Below are 15,252 nucleotides of genomic sequence, written 5' to 3' on the forward strand. Positions count from 1 at the left end.
GCTACAAATGTCTACACACTGCGCTCACAAGAATTACTACACTGGACCAAGCCATCAAAAAGTGCTATCGCACGAAGCCACTGCGACCACGCGCGACGCACACAGCCCGCTACCGCGGCCGAGTTGCCTCGGGCTGAGACAAGGGACGTATTCTGCGATCAAGTTCGGCGATAGCATCGCCGTCAGGCGCGCGCTGATTGGCTGATTGAGCACTACGCCACGCGAAGGCGGTAGTATCGCCGAAGTGATCATCGCAGAATATGTCCCCAAGGCCTTCACCGCGCCCATAGAGTTCCTAAATAAATGCCCAAGAGGGAAATGTGGAGCTAGTGTCTACGGGGGTTCTCCTGAGAGTTGCCTCAACCTACGCGGGAATGATGCATGGAGGAAGATCACGGAGCAAGAATCGAGATTTTTCCCAGTAGCAAGTAGTTTTTATTCGGTGCGCGCTTGTTCAGCTGCCCTGCCGTGGCTCCTGCCTGCAGAGCAGGAACACAAAAACAAACCGCGTACTTTGACATGCGATCACGTGTTGGTCCACAAGCTTTGGCTTTAATAGCGTTGCGGTATGCTCCCTCCGATCTTTTTCCTTCCTCCACGGAATGATTACAGGTTTCTGATTAACTTCGATCTTTAGGCTAGTGGCGTTTGCTTGCGGCGCAGTAAACGAAGCTATATATTAAAATATTTTCGCGTAAGATCTAATTCTATTTCTGCAGTATTTTATACAATGCACAATACATTGCATAACGTTTGTATGACTGAGACGGAGCACGGTTTACCACCAGGACACACCAGTGTATCCATTGTTCTGTAATTTCTTCCAGATTTAGCGCAAGTGAATAATTATTTATTTTTTACAATAACAACCATGCATGTGCTTATGTAAAATTACTCATCAAATATTTATGGAAATAAAAAGTTTATATTGTGATAAAAGTGTTGCGCCTTAGAGAAATGCTACAAGTGTCGTCTGCTACGACGCCTGGTCACTGCGAACGCAGACTGTAGGCACTTGCGAACTCTCTCGCTCTTTCGAAAGGCTGCGTCGGCTGTCGCGATTGCGGAACGTCTTGAAGTACTTTTATTAAGCACATCTGCAGCAGTGCTAGCTGGGACGCTTGTGGCCTCATACGAGTATGCCTCATTATAATTTATGCTGACGTACCGCTTCTTTTGAAGCGCGCGCCAGCAGCTGTTACGGCGTGGCTTTGCGCTTACCCGTTTTGTGACAGCAGACTACAGCCTGGAGGCAGCAACCTTTCCTACAACAAGTAAGTTTGTGTTCTCAAATGTGCTGAAACACACATCTCAATGAGCACATAAACGAGCAATGTGTAATGAAACCCTCAATCAAATTTGGTTGTCAAGCCACCAGAAGTACAACTGTCTATGCAGGAAACAAAATGTGTTATGCAAGCAGTCAGCTGTCTTTCCATTGCACTGTGCATCACTAGTAGAAAAAAAGTTACTGGCAGGTTGTAAATCACCACGCCGCGACACAAACATCGGCTCAGCCGCTAGCCCAGCGCGCTATCGGCACTTCGAGCAACGTTACAGAACAAGGGTAAAGAGCTTTGCGCCGCACTGCCCCACTGCGGGTTATAAGCATATTGTGCTTGGAGCGAAACCAAAAGTGCGAAAAAAGATACATGTAGAATAGTTCGCCAATCAACGTATACCAATCCGTAGCCTGTACTTCCCGAAATTCCCATGATAGCTGAACGATCGCAGCGCCATATTTCCCTCTAGTTATAGTGGTATGAAACTCTATTCAGACCGCGCCCATCCAAAAGCACGAAATGTGAGACTGCAAGAACCAACAGGGTGACAACTGCAGTCAAGCGGCTCAGACTTTCCTCGACAATGAATTTTATTTCGGCTTGGCCGTCTTTTCAAGTCATATAGTTTTGTATGAAATTCTATGTTTGAAACCCCAAGCTTTCCAAACTATTCTTAGGCCACGGGCCATAGTTTAAGGCTTCGATCACTTATTGCACTTCATAAAGTAAAACAAATACATGATGCTGTCTATTTCGGTTGTCCTCAGAAGCGTGCATTAAAACAGGTCTCGGGTCAGTGTCACTTCGGGTCAGTGTCACTTCGGGTCAGTGTCACTTCGGGCAAGTGCACTTCGCCGTTAGGGTCATACGCAGGTTGTCTGTGGCGTGCACTTGCCAGCGAGTGCGTTCAATGAACTCACTTGGCTGCGATGAAGTGCGTAGCCTCGATAGCCATAGCGCTTTAAAAATAAATAATACTCAATGCAGAGTCGCCAAAAATTCAAAGACAAAGACCATCTTTTGTTGTTGGTTTCAAATAAAACGGCCGTTCTTAGGGTATGTTCCAATTCTGGCCATCATCGGAGACAGTCTACGTAGACAGCCCGAGACAGCTTCGAGGCCATGTAAGGGAACGCGTTCTGAGCCGTCTGGAAGATAACAGCCTTCTACATGGAAGACGTTTGGAAGACGCTTTTGCGACGTGACGCCACCTCGCGGCGACAAGAGTTGAGAAAAGCACACGTTATTTCTGTATTTTATGTCTTTGTGCCGGCGAATCTATGAAAAACACGATGCGACTTACATTAAGGGCGCAGGAAAGCGTGTCTACGTTTTCTTAAAATTAAGTTGACCCATCACCAAAGTTTAGGTTGCCCCCCCCCCCCCCCCCCCCAAATTTCAAGCTGGGCCATGTGCGAATTAAATTTGTTCCACCCCCAAAATTAAGTTGGGCCCTGTCCAAATTTAAGTTGGCCAACCCCCAAATTTTAGGCTGGCGCATCCTCAAAATTAAACTGGCCCACTACCAAATTAAGCTTCCCCAAGCCATTTTACTAACGCCGCTCTCGTTCGTGCACACGGCACGCACAGGCTCTGCACACGGCACAGCGTCTCCGGAGCACACCGAAGCACCTCGCGCCACTTAGCTTCGTAGCAGGCAACGGGTTCGGTTTCCGCATGATTGACGTGTGCGTCGCGTCATCATAACAGGCGATGGCGTCACCCAGGTGGCGACCAATCACTGCTCGCAAAGTGAATTCTTAGGAAACCGAATCGTTACAGAATGCGGTTCCAGCACACAGACTTCGACATGGCAAAATTTTATTGAAACCCAATAATTGTCAATCCACAATAAAAACAAGAACAAAATGTTCTTAAACCCGGAAGAACAAAAAAAAAAAGGCACAACACACACGGTTGAAGATATTTTGCTCCCTCATATCCAGCGACGCGTAGTACGCGGGCTTGCATTCCTACCTCCCATCACTCACGTGTTCTTCCCGGTCTGTCGAACACAAAAACTGAACGCCTGCTCACCCAAATGGTTGCTTTCACTCACTTTCGCTCGCTACCTTTCGGCTTAACTACAGGCACACGCTTGATGAGGTGGAACTCCGTGAACAGCACGTTGTCCTCTACGAATTTACGCTTCAGCGCAAACTTTTTCTTCGTCTTGAGCTTCTTTTCAACAGGCGGCTGACCACCACTGGTTGAGGGAGGTTTTTCGACCTGATCTAAATTCGATTGTGCACCTGCGGTGAGGTCACACATGGGCGCATCACATGGGTGTTTCTTGGGCTCGGAGTTCTGCTTCGCCTCAACTGTCGGCTTTGCCTCAAGCTCGATGGACAGTTCGGAAGACGTGCCTTCCTCCTTACCCTCTAGCGACGGGCCTGGTTGGGGCTCGCTCTTTGCGTCAGGTCGCTGCTTCTCGGAGGTCGAATGTATTTTAGCTGCCGGGACCCGTTCAAATTTCTTGAACAATGAACTACTCACGATGAGCCTATCCTTCCGCCTTGCTTCCAGCTTGCTCTTCAGCCCAAGCTTCTTCTTGGCGTTCGGCTTTGAGTTGGAAGTAGTCGCCTTTGCAAGCCGGTGAGGTTCTTTCGACGATGTCTTCTTGACATCGAAACTCTTCTGCTGAGGCGCCAGACTTGGATTCGCCTTCGGTTCACAGTTCTCAACGGCCGGCTTCCCATCAGCTTCGTCTGGCCGCTGTGGTTGGTCACGAGACGCATCGATCGCGCGACCGGGATCGTCTTTCGGCTCAGGCGCCATCTTTTCCCCAGCTGTGGGCTGCCGCTCGAGCAGGTGAACCGCTGACGGAGTTGAGTCAGTCTTCGCCGCGATAACCTGCGTTTCTCCAGTTTGCATCTCCTTGTCGATTGCAACATCCTTGGCTTTCTCGGCATGCTCATCCCTAGTGTCGGGGTCCTTTCCGAACGCGGTGGCAGTAGAAGGTGCCACGTTAGGCCTAGCACTCACCTCCTCCGAGTGCTCCTTGAGCGGCGCCAGTGGCCCGCTGATCCCACTCGTCACAGAAACCCCGCTTGTTGAGGCTTTGTCACCTGCTGCTGATGGCTCCCGTGGTGGTGCCTCGTTGGGACCCGGCAGACATTTCGGGCTCGCACAATCAGAACAGCCGGCCTCGCACTCCCTTCTTGCAGCGGAAAAGTTAAACTCGGAAATTGATAGGCCACTACCTATGTAACCGAGAAACGCTGTCAGTTCTCTTCGTGATCTGAATTTGCGACCTTGGGGGCTGTAAATGTACACGTCATATCTACCCGCGGTGCGTCCACTTTTTCGCTGGCAGACCTTGCGGATCCATCCAGCAGGAACGCCGCACCTGCTCTGGAACATGACTTCACGATAGGCAGTCGGAAGGGTTAGGGATCCGCGCACGGACTCTTGACTGCAGCCAGCGGACGATTCCAAGCACACACGCGCTGCCGCTTGCTAGTGCAATCAAGCCGACGTGAACTTCACAACTCTGCTCACCCACGAGACCTGATGCCCACGAAAACTCTTTGTTCCACGAGGAATGGTGTCCACCAGGACCGGCCCTCGCAAAGTAAAGGTCATGCATCATAGGTGGCGCGATTCAACACCTAGCTCACAAAAAGTATTGCTTGGAAGGACGAAATCCTAAAACAATAACAATAATAATATTAGTAAATAAAAAAACTGGAATGTATAGCGGTGCAAACACATATTTGAAAACAGAAGGAGCATAGTGCCCCCTAAGTGCAGACAAGAACTGCTATTTCTGTCGTACCCCTCACATATACACTGGTGCGCGACGGAATACAACGGAATTGTCGAAAACATCGTTTCTGTGGTTTAAACCGAAAACGTTGTCTTTTATACACCGTCATTAAAGGGTGCACAAATAAAGTTCCATGGCGATGATGCTACAAAGCTGGCAACAGCGCCACAAACTCAGTCAGTGTGTTCCTGCTAGTTTCAGCCATGCATAGGTGCCCCGCTGCTACCCCTCTGATGGTAAGCTAACCACACCTCATTGCTTTTGTAACAAATAAAATAATATCGATCAATCCAACCGTAGATACAAATTCCTTCATCCAAGGCTCACCCTTAAAAAAGAAGAAGCGTGTGTTGTGACTTAAAATGGCACAGAAACACGCCAAGAGATGTTCGCTACTTTTTAATGCTAAGGTATAGGCGGAAATATCCTTGCGAATAAGTTATCTAAAATAACCTTTTTTTTCAGTTACTTTTTTCGCATTTTATTTTTGACTATGTGGTAGCATACGGTGTGTGCAAAAGTACATATCAGAGATTACTGTACTTTGCCGACCAGCCTGTATCACTCTCCGGAGCAGTTTAAATCGCAATTTTTATCCGCCGTATTATAACGAACAACTCTTTCAAATATTAACAACACAGCGGAAAATTAACTGTGGCCTTCGAGATTCGTTTTTACAGCTCGCCGGTGTCTCGATTCGGACATACCGACAGGCGCAGACGAAGACAATGGCGGCTACGTAACTTCTAGCGTCTGCAGTACGGCAAAGCAGGGCCTTCGAACTTGTTTACATTGTCGCGGAAGAGGTGGCGGTGCGATGTGGAGACTAATGGCACCCTCGACAAACCTTACCAGTGCGCACCAGGGCTCCCCGGCGCGATTTGTCGAGGAGACCGTAAGAGGCCGAGCCGAAGGCAAATGCATTTTTTTTTCTGACAAACCCGGCAAGTAACAGTGGGAAGTCTTATACTGAATGATTCGGACCATAAAATACGACCTTGCCGCCGAAACTTGGGCAAGAACAGAGCAGCGGTAAGCTCTTGTCTCTTTTTCCATAGCTTGCAAAGGAAAACGCAGGTCTCCGTACTACTAAACGTTCTAATGCTAAATACTGCAGTAGTGCTGGCTATAGTTGCTCAGTTTTTATGTTTACTGGAATTATTGGGTTGTAGGGATGACCGCAACACTTCGAGAAAATAAAATGGCGCAAGCAATTTCATTTACTTTTTTTTTTCTCCAGTTCTTGCAAAACGCCTGAGACCGGGATTGGTCGAGTGCAGCACTGAACGCGGACAAAAAGCTACGGGATTATCATCCTACTATTTATGCCTTGCCTAAGTTACTGTTAGACAATAAAAAGAAATCAACCTACACACTATGAAAAGTTCTACGGGCAGCAGTTTAATACGGACTTTACTACATCAGAGCACATGCGACAGCTATGACACACAAAGAAGAACGGTTCCTAAGCAGAACAGGTGGTATAAAAACAAATACACCTCCGGCGAGCGGTACTCACAAATTATAAAATCCAAGAAGGTACTCGTACATCCACAGTGAAACTGGCCTTCAAAGCTCAGACGGCACTCAACCCACAAATAAATCACTACTCGCACGCTGGCGCAAAGCCGAAGCAGCACAACACAAGCACACGGAGACACGCAGAGGTTGTTCGTACAACTGGCCGAAGAGCATAAACGGACGTTGCAAGGCTTTGAAGTGCACACGCTGCGAAAGCAGCCGTTTAGCGACGAATCGAACAGGAAGCTTGTTCACTTATGCCCATCCTCTAACCGCATATTGCACTCTTTAACACAACATAGCACGGGATAGGATAGAGCGCAAAAAAGCGCTAGCCGCGTATCTTGTTCCATCAAGCCGCTAACGACGACGACCAGCGACGGATTCAGGAAAGCTAGTGAAAGCACTGAATGCTAAGTGGTCAAATCAAACCTTTCAACCGCTGGGACGTCCAGCCTGATTGGCTCATAGATGTCACGCGGCTCAAAAAGGGCGCGAAAACGTCTGAGGCTTTCTCCTTGCCCTCCGGCGCCCTTCCGAGACCGTTACACATTGCTAGGTCGGACGGCGTCGGTTGTGAGAGAGCGAAACGGGCCGTGCCCATTCGCGCTTGGAGCCTTTTTGGTGGGTAGAGCCAGGTAGCACCCGGTAAATCACATCGCTGGCTTTCTGGCGTGCCCTCCGACGCAACGTCCGCCGCGGCCGTGTTGGTGTGCATGCTACTAATTGTTTATTTTCCAGTCACACGATGGTGCGTTGGCGACACCAATATTTATCTCGAAATAGGGGTTTGAGGCTGCCCTGCTGTAGCAAATTATTTCGATCGAAAGACTACTTGAATTACGCAGCACTTACGGATAGATATGCTTTTGAGGCTGCCGCAGAACCATAACGTAGGAGCCTCATTCAAAGCTACATTATTCGTACACAGTAAGGCCGCATGTTCGGCCAAAACTGATGCCCCTCCAAAAGGGCAGTTTTTAAAGCGAACATTACCGCACTTTGCCGACCGTAGTTGCTGCTGCTGCTTTCTTGCTAAATAGCTCAACACCGGAACGCGCACACATAACGAGTCACCTTGCACGTATGGACTTCATCCCTACAGACGTTCCAACGGCTGGATCAACAGAATTACGCAATAAAGCAAACAAATCTACATAGCGCACCATTACATTGTTAAATCGAGTAACTTTCTTTGGCTATCTCTCGTGTTTTTGTGGTGCAAGTGTTACCGCGCGAGGGCTTTGCGGCGTCCGAAGGTTGAAATGCTGTGGCCGGTGGTGTCGGCTGTGCAGCGTTTCTCGGCTGCCCGAGTCCGCTACACGTCTATTGTCAAAATGTGCCGCTTCGTCTTGCCGGCTTACCACAGCTTCGCTTAGACACACTCCCCGCAGTGCGTGGGATCTGCAAGGTCTTTTTTTTTTTCGCTCCATGGGTTACCTCACGGTACATTATATTTAAGTAAACGTGTGCCGTCGATATCCGCAAAGAAACTACATAAATGGTCCGTGACCTCACTGTCTGTAACTAACTGTTCGCAGCCTGAGACTGCTCACTTTCGCTCTCCGTTGGTGCTGACCTGCATCGAAATTTTCGACCGCGATTGAAAGACAAAGCATGATTGTGTAGAAAAGGTTCATAAAGCATACTTGAAAATGACGTGGAGCAGCGCTTTCTGCATTCACTCGAGCACGCCCGAAAGTGCAGCACGTGTGACATGTGCATCGCCCATCGAATCCAGTCTGACATCTCGAGTCGTAGCACTTCGTTTCGACTCGAGCACTTCTATTTTAAACTGAAGTAGTCGATTCGTATTCGAAATATCAACGGTTATTCGCATATCCCTGTCACTAGCGTCACCGAAGTTACAAGTACGAAAATGGAGCCGGTTAAATTAAACGCGCGTCGATTTACTAGCACCACTTTCGAGATATCGAAGCACAATATTAGCCCTCGCCTGTCTTCTCGCCCATCGCCTGCGTCACGGATTCTTCCACAGGTCACACGCGAAGCTTTCGATCGTGAAATGTTTCCGGCGTCGACTGCCTCCGAGTACACACCGACTGGTGCGCGATTCGGCAAATTAATCTCCTCTGTGATATTCGCTCTCTATCTCCGCGGCCTCCTTCAAGGCGTTCGACAGCTTGACAAATATTCCGCAACTAGAGGCACCACGTGAAGGGACGAAAGCCAGGCGGGCGCACCGTGCAACCATCGCCGCATCTGCGGAAAGTGCGCGGCCATGTGTGACCCGAAGGGCCCGCACTGCTCGCACGCCAGCGAGGCACCCTGAAAACTGTCCGATCCCCATCACGCCGCGCCAGCGGAATGGGACGTAGTATCTCCATTGTCTTACATGACACACTAAACGTGATAACGCCAGGGTAGAAGCTCCATTATGCGGCCTGCTGGGAATGCATTATTATTATTATTATTATTATTATTATTATTATTATTATTATTATTATTATTAGCGCACATCTATATTTAAACATCGATTCTGTCAAAAGCCTTCCATCTCCACATAGAGCTAACACAGACACTCACGTTACCTACCTTCACCTGTAGACGCAACAAATCGAATGTTCTTCACAAATTATTACATGAAAAGGTCTGCTGCTCGCACTTGCTTTATAATGTGTGTTTTTACATTCTGCAGAATTTTTACATTCTTGTGCCTTTAAAGGCACAAGAAAACAGAGCGCCTCTCAGCCTTCAGATTGTTGTGGCCCTCTATCTAGAGTGCAGGCGACATGTAACGCCCATTCAGAGTGCCTGGATGTCTTAATACCTAACTTCAGTATTTTCCCGAAAGGAGTTGCAGAGGAATTTCAATAACTGAACAGAAACTCTCATATCTGTTGTGTGTTCCGTCATTCTGCAGTACTTTTTTTCTGTTTCTCCACTTCTGCTTTGTATTCTCTTCGTGCACGCGTGTCTGTATTCTCGAAATTATTATTCTTTCTTTTTTATGTGCGCGCGCGGGGTATGTGTGTATGGGTGTGAGCTTGCATTGTTCTTCCTGTGCATTGCTTTGCCGAGTGCGCCAGCACCAAGACCCCCGAGGTTATTCCTGGGCACTTTAATAAACACCTTTGATCGGACATTATTATTATTATTATTATTATTATTATTATTATTATTATTATATGATCGTGCAGAAAAGGAGACGTAATGTAATGGATTACAACAAGTCAATAAAAAATAAAAACTAGTAAAGAAACATAGAAACGGACGCGAAGTAAACCAACACGGCGCTAGAGAACTGACACTATCATAGGGTGCGATCTTGTACGCGTTCCAAAATAGAACGGAGGCGGTCCGTTCCATCGAGCCGCACACAGTTGGTCAGTTTGAACGGTGACGAACGCCATGACGTCAATTGTGAAATGATATCTGCTGTCAATCATTCCATGTTGTCTGCTATCGGACGAACGCGATGGAACGGACCGCCAATTTCGCGACGGAAAGAACGGACCGCCTCCGTTCGAGTTTGGAACGCGTACAAGATCGCACCCTATATTTCGCTGCATGCGACCAAGCAGGTAGGGACACTCGTCGCGGTCCCTACTTAGCGGTCTCTGTTTGTTTCAACAGTGACTGCAGACACAAAGATTATCTGAAGCGCAAATGAAGCAAGAACAAAAAAAAGAGAAAGAGAAAGAAAGAAAACGGAAGAGTTTTCCCTTATAGCCCTTTGTATCTGGAACGCCAAAGTATTCGGCAGAAGATTTTAGAAATGAATATATCTCAAAAGTGGTGCTACTCTCAGGATGTAAAACGGACATGCCTTGGGCATTGACCGACTTGTGTGCCCTAAATGAATAATTTTGAAAGTAATCACGCAATATCAGATAACGAATGAGTTAATAAGGGGATCGAATCCCGGCCACGGAGGCTGCATTACGATGGGGGCGAAATGCGGAAACACCCATGTACTTAGATTTAGGTGCGCGTTAAAGAACCCCAGGTGGTCCAAATTTCCACTCACCCACTACGGCATGCCTCATAATCAGATCGTAGTTTTGGCACGTAAAACGTCATAATTTTTTATGTGTTAAGTTAATATTATACACTTTATGATCACTAACAACACGAAAATGTGCTGCAATAAAAACAAAACAAAAACACCTTTTATATCTCCGTTACGCTATTTTAATGATTACTTAGTTTTCGTTGGACAACGACGTGTGCCCATCTCTCTCTCTCTCTCTCTCTCTCTCTCTCTCTCTCTCTCTCTCTCTCTCTCTCTCACACACACACACACACACACACACACACACACACACACACACACACACACACACACACACACACACACACACACACACACACACACACACACACACACACACACACACACACACACACACACACACACACACACACACACACACACACACACACACACACACACACACACACACACACACACACACACACACACACACAATGGCTGCTTCTCTGCGCACAGGGCTAGCATGTGAAGCCACTGCAGCGAAAGACCATAGAAAAATACAAACACAAACCGGACACCACTGTGACCTTGCTAAGCAGAAATGCAGGCTCTTGCATTTGTCTTATATTGGAATTCCATCATGAATTCCATCATTCGAAAAGAACTCGTACAGTTTGAATGGCTTTGATTCTGAATTTTCGGAACAAGACTCTATCATATTAGGTCTGCGGGCCATGGTGCCCGGTCTTGCGTTTCTTACTTCTTCTTTTTTTTTTCTCGGTACGTCGGTTTCGTCAAGCGTCAGCCAACTAGCCCAAGAACAAGTTATCTTAGGGCTAGCAGCCTGACCCTACGCCTTTACACCGAGATCATGCCTAAAGCGACGCGAGCTATACATGCGAAGCTGCAGCAGGAGCAGTGTTGAAGCCAATATAGATAGTGTGAAGGTCACTAAACTCCGAGCTGCCAACCCCGCGATGCGTCAGCCGGCAACCAAGTCCCCCAGCACGCACTTAGTTCTCCCCTCTGGAATTTTCGTCACCACTCGGCGACTTATATGACCTCGCTGTCACTTTTAACGCGACCCAGCATGAGCGCTCCGCTGCCCACACTTTGCTTTGTCACGCTATATGCTAGCGTTTCTTGATTGCTGTGCAAAGCAACGGTCCTAGACATTTAAAATGACAGATATATCCATGCTAACTCCGGCACCACTCTTAGAAAACCCACATATCTTTGGTCTCTTTGAGGCCCATTAGCGCACTACACGCAAATGCGATGCAGAACGGTACAGTACTTCAGCATGCGCTTGAGCCAAAGGAGTGCACAGAACTACAAAAGTCGAGTGCCCTTTTCGTATCAAGCGAGCAGACATAACAGGCAGCTTTTTTTGCATGTATCGCGTCTGAGAGGTATAGAAGAAGCACGACGTGCAAGAGGACACCCCAAAGGAACTTGCGAGGGTAGGAATGCAAATACTGGCCCTTTGAGGAAGCGCACAAGTGACGAGTGAGCGACCTCGAGAGGTCATCGGCGCATGTCCCACTCGACGACACGCCGCCGCCGCACACGCAAGCACAGGCCGCAACACCCGTGCGCGGCGGGGTCGCCACGCGAGACGCGAATGCGGAATTGGCCGCGGGGGACCGCCGTATACGCAACGACGCGTAGACGAGATATGCGAGTGAACCAACCCGTGAAGTGCAAGTTATTAATAGGCCCCCGTGTCGAGCTCGCAGCTGTTGGGCAAGAGAGCTTACAGGTGACCGAGTTGCGTAACTTAGTCAGCTGTAACATTTATCGCCGGAATTGACCATTCGATGCGCCGAATGATAAGAAGGGAAAATAAAATGGAGCGTTACAAAATGCGGCCCTTGACAGTGAACAAGCACCGAGTATCCTACGCTTCTCGCTATTTTTCGTTGTGGTCTGGGGCATTAAACACGCATTCAGAATATACAGCCAGAGAATAATAAGTGCTTGTTTTTAAAAGCGACCTCACCTAAAATTTTCATAAATTCAAATCACATCACGCAACGCATAGTTACAAACGACGCCTATGTACTAGTACTGCTCTATTCGTTAGCACGGCGCAGAACGTGCGGTGGTAATAATGAAATAGTTAATCCTCTTGACTTTTCCTGCACGTTTCAATGCTCAGTGCGCTATTAATGAAGTTCTGTGTGCTAGCACAACACACCTAAAAATTTTTCCTCAAGACAGTATAGCACCAATTAATGTGGACTTTCTGCCATGACCCGCGACTTCTTAACGGTGGCGGAGAGGAATGTTGTACAATACACAAGATTCTACGGCTGCGGGCGACGATTTGAAGACGGCCAAAAAATACGACTTCGCTCAACTTGCCGCCCGATACAGACTCGCTTTCCTCGATCCAGCTTCTCCACAAAGCGGGGCCGCCCCGCGCAGCGCGACATCTGCGCTAACCGCAAGAAGAAACGATGACAAAGCTGCAGCACGAAAAAAGATGGGAACGCCGGCCGCAGTGTCGCCCCGCCTTCGTCCGGCGCTTCTTGCTCGGCAAGGCAGCGCCAGCAGAAGCTGCCGTCTCAAGGAGACGACGACAGTCCGTCGCTGCGGGGTCAGAATCGAAGACCCCCGCAGAGTTGTTCTCGGAATGTCCTGGCCCGCGGGCGAGAGCCCCGCGTCGGCCAGCTGCCAGCGGCTGCTCGCGAGCAGGCGGCGGTCCACGTGCAGAACCCGGTCGGATTTCCGCGCAGCCAGCCGACGTCTTCCAGAGCAGCACCCGCCCCCTTGCACCGGGGCGCGACGACCTCCTTTCCTCCTCGACGCTCCCCCCGAGAGGACAAATCGAATGCTTGACGCCGTATTTCTTTCCTCCGTTCAGCCTTTACGAGGCCTCTGCAATCACGCGCTGCAGCAAAACCCCATAGGCAAGCGTGTGGGCCGCAGAAGAAATTGCTCGAATTATCAGCAGCTGTCCGAGAACGCACACACGGTTTGCGTGGGCCCCAAACATAACCAAAACTCTCCTGTCACTGGCACGGGTTGAATTACTTGAGTGGGATTTACAAGGATAATACGTGCAGTTATGAAGTCGAAAAAAAATTGAACTGCACTCGAAAATACAACTGGGCTGAAGTTTTGTCTACTGCCTTACTGCAGCGCGCACAACAAGGTTCATTACATGGGACAGAGCCAGTGGCCCACCGAACACATTTACCCCCCGAAATTTCTGTCCTGCATGCCTCCTGCCCCACCCCCCACCCCTCGTCTGCCCACCCTCCTTAATGTCTAAATCATGCGACATTGTTTTCAATATAAAGACATTAACTAGCTTTATACAATCATTGTCGATATTCGGTGACGTCATAAGGAGGTGGTTGGAACGTGGCTTCACCACCCACGTTCGGTCATCTTCCGACTTACAGTCATCACTCACACCTCGGCATAATTACTCTATTTGCACGCATCTATTTGCACGCAAGTCTAACCTACAATTCTATTGTGCTTAGCGCAGAAACTGGAGACGGACAGAAGACGACGTACACACAAGTATTCTGTCCGTCTGGTCTCAAGTTTCTGCGCTAAGCTCTTGAACAGAATTGTAGGTTAGACTTGCGCACAAACAGATTGTGCCGAGGAGTGAGTGCTATGTCGGAAGATGACTGAATAGGTGTCCTACCAGCAAGGCCCTTGCAGAACTACCATTCTAGTTAGGGGTTGTCTCATCATCGATACAGCAGAGCCTAGTTAAACGGAACATCAAGGGAGCGGAGAAATGTTCCGATTAACAGGAGTTCTGTTTACTGAGAAATATGTGCAGAAATGCTGCACTATATGTCATACACCTTCTTAACACGTTTAGATATATTAAACATAAGGAAGCGAATAAAGCAGCTAGTTTGCCCCGCGGTTTGAGTGCGATTGACGGCTACAGGATTGTTTGGAGGAAGCACTGCTGATGTTATCAAAACAAAAACATAGTTCTTACTCTTCCAGTCGGTGGCCGAATAAGAAGCGGTCCTGTAGGGCCCGCGGAGCCCTAATTATCGACCGGCGTACGGTCAGGCGTCCGAAATTTCGGTTGTCCTTATTTTGGTCGTCTGCGAGGCGAGCGGCGGTGCCGCGAAGCTGTACAGGTCAGCACGTGCTATGCATTAAAAATAAACCAAATGCTTGCATGCTTGAGTCTTTGCCACCGCGTTTTAAAGGTGGCTTTAGAATACAGGTGCCGCAAAAAAATACGTTTCAGATCCTGCCTCATTCTGAAAAAAAAATCCTTTTAAAACTTGCTTCCGTGGTTCCGTTAGCAGAGCGTTGGGAAATTTTTGGTTGCGCTTAACGGAACGTTTTTTTTTTCACTCGTTTTTTATTTTTATTTTCAATACCCAAATACAACACTGACCCATCTGAGGCTGTTTTGTTTAGTTGACAATTTCGTTTAGGCTATTTTCGTTTACCGAGATTCTACTAGATTTTGAAAAGGTGGCTGTATGACCTCTTTCCCGAATTGAATCATCGCAAACGCGTCATCAAACTGGAAGATAATTTTCTCTTAAGGGGCCTAAAGCATTTGCCTAACGCGAATGGGACCGAAACATCCTACAGGACCGCCAACGATGCCAATCTGAGCCTTCATTTAAAAAAAAAAAATGTATTTGATAAAGCCGCCACAAATCGATATTCCCCACGGGGGACCTAAAAGACGATGACTTAAGGTGGTAGGACTTAAGGCC

The 15,252-nt window shown here is 48.2% G+C and overlaps 2 protein-coding genes across 2 annotated transcripts in view; both read right to left on the reverse strand.

Moving 5' to 3' along the window:
• Positions 1–15,252, reverse strand: part of LOC135915486 (rhotekin-2-like) — a 76,945-nt gene that overhangs the window by 46,583 nt on the left and 15,110 nt on the right. The window lies entirely within an intron of this gene.
• Positions 3,088–5,244, reverse strand: LOC135915214 (methyl-CpG-binding protein 2-like). The gene has a single exon (XM_065448242.1). It carries the CDS (start codon positions 4,644–4,646, stop codon positions 3,339–3,341), a length of 1,308 nt encoding a protein of 435 aa, XP_065304314.1. The 5' UTR covers positions 4,647–5,244; the 3' UTR covers positions 3,088–3,338.

Source organism: Dermacentor albipictus, chromosome 1 (genome assembly GCF_038994185.2).
Source record: "Dermacentor albipictus isolate Rhodes 1998 colony chromosome 1, USDA_Dalb.pri_finalv2, whole genome shotgun sequence".
Lineage (NCBI taxonomy): Eukaryota > Metazoa > Arthropoda > Arachnida > Ixodida > Ixodidae > Dermacentor > Dermacentor albipictus.

Bases quoted from the DNA above. Each gene is read 5' to 3' on its own strand.
- LOC135915214 (XM_065448242.1), bottom strand. From the start codon at position 4,646: ATGTTCCAGAGCAGGTGCGGCGTTCCTGCTGGATGGATCCGCAAGGTC.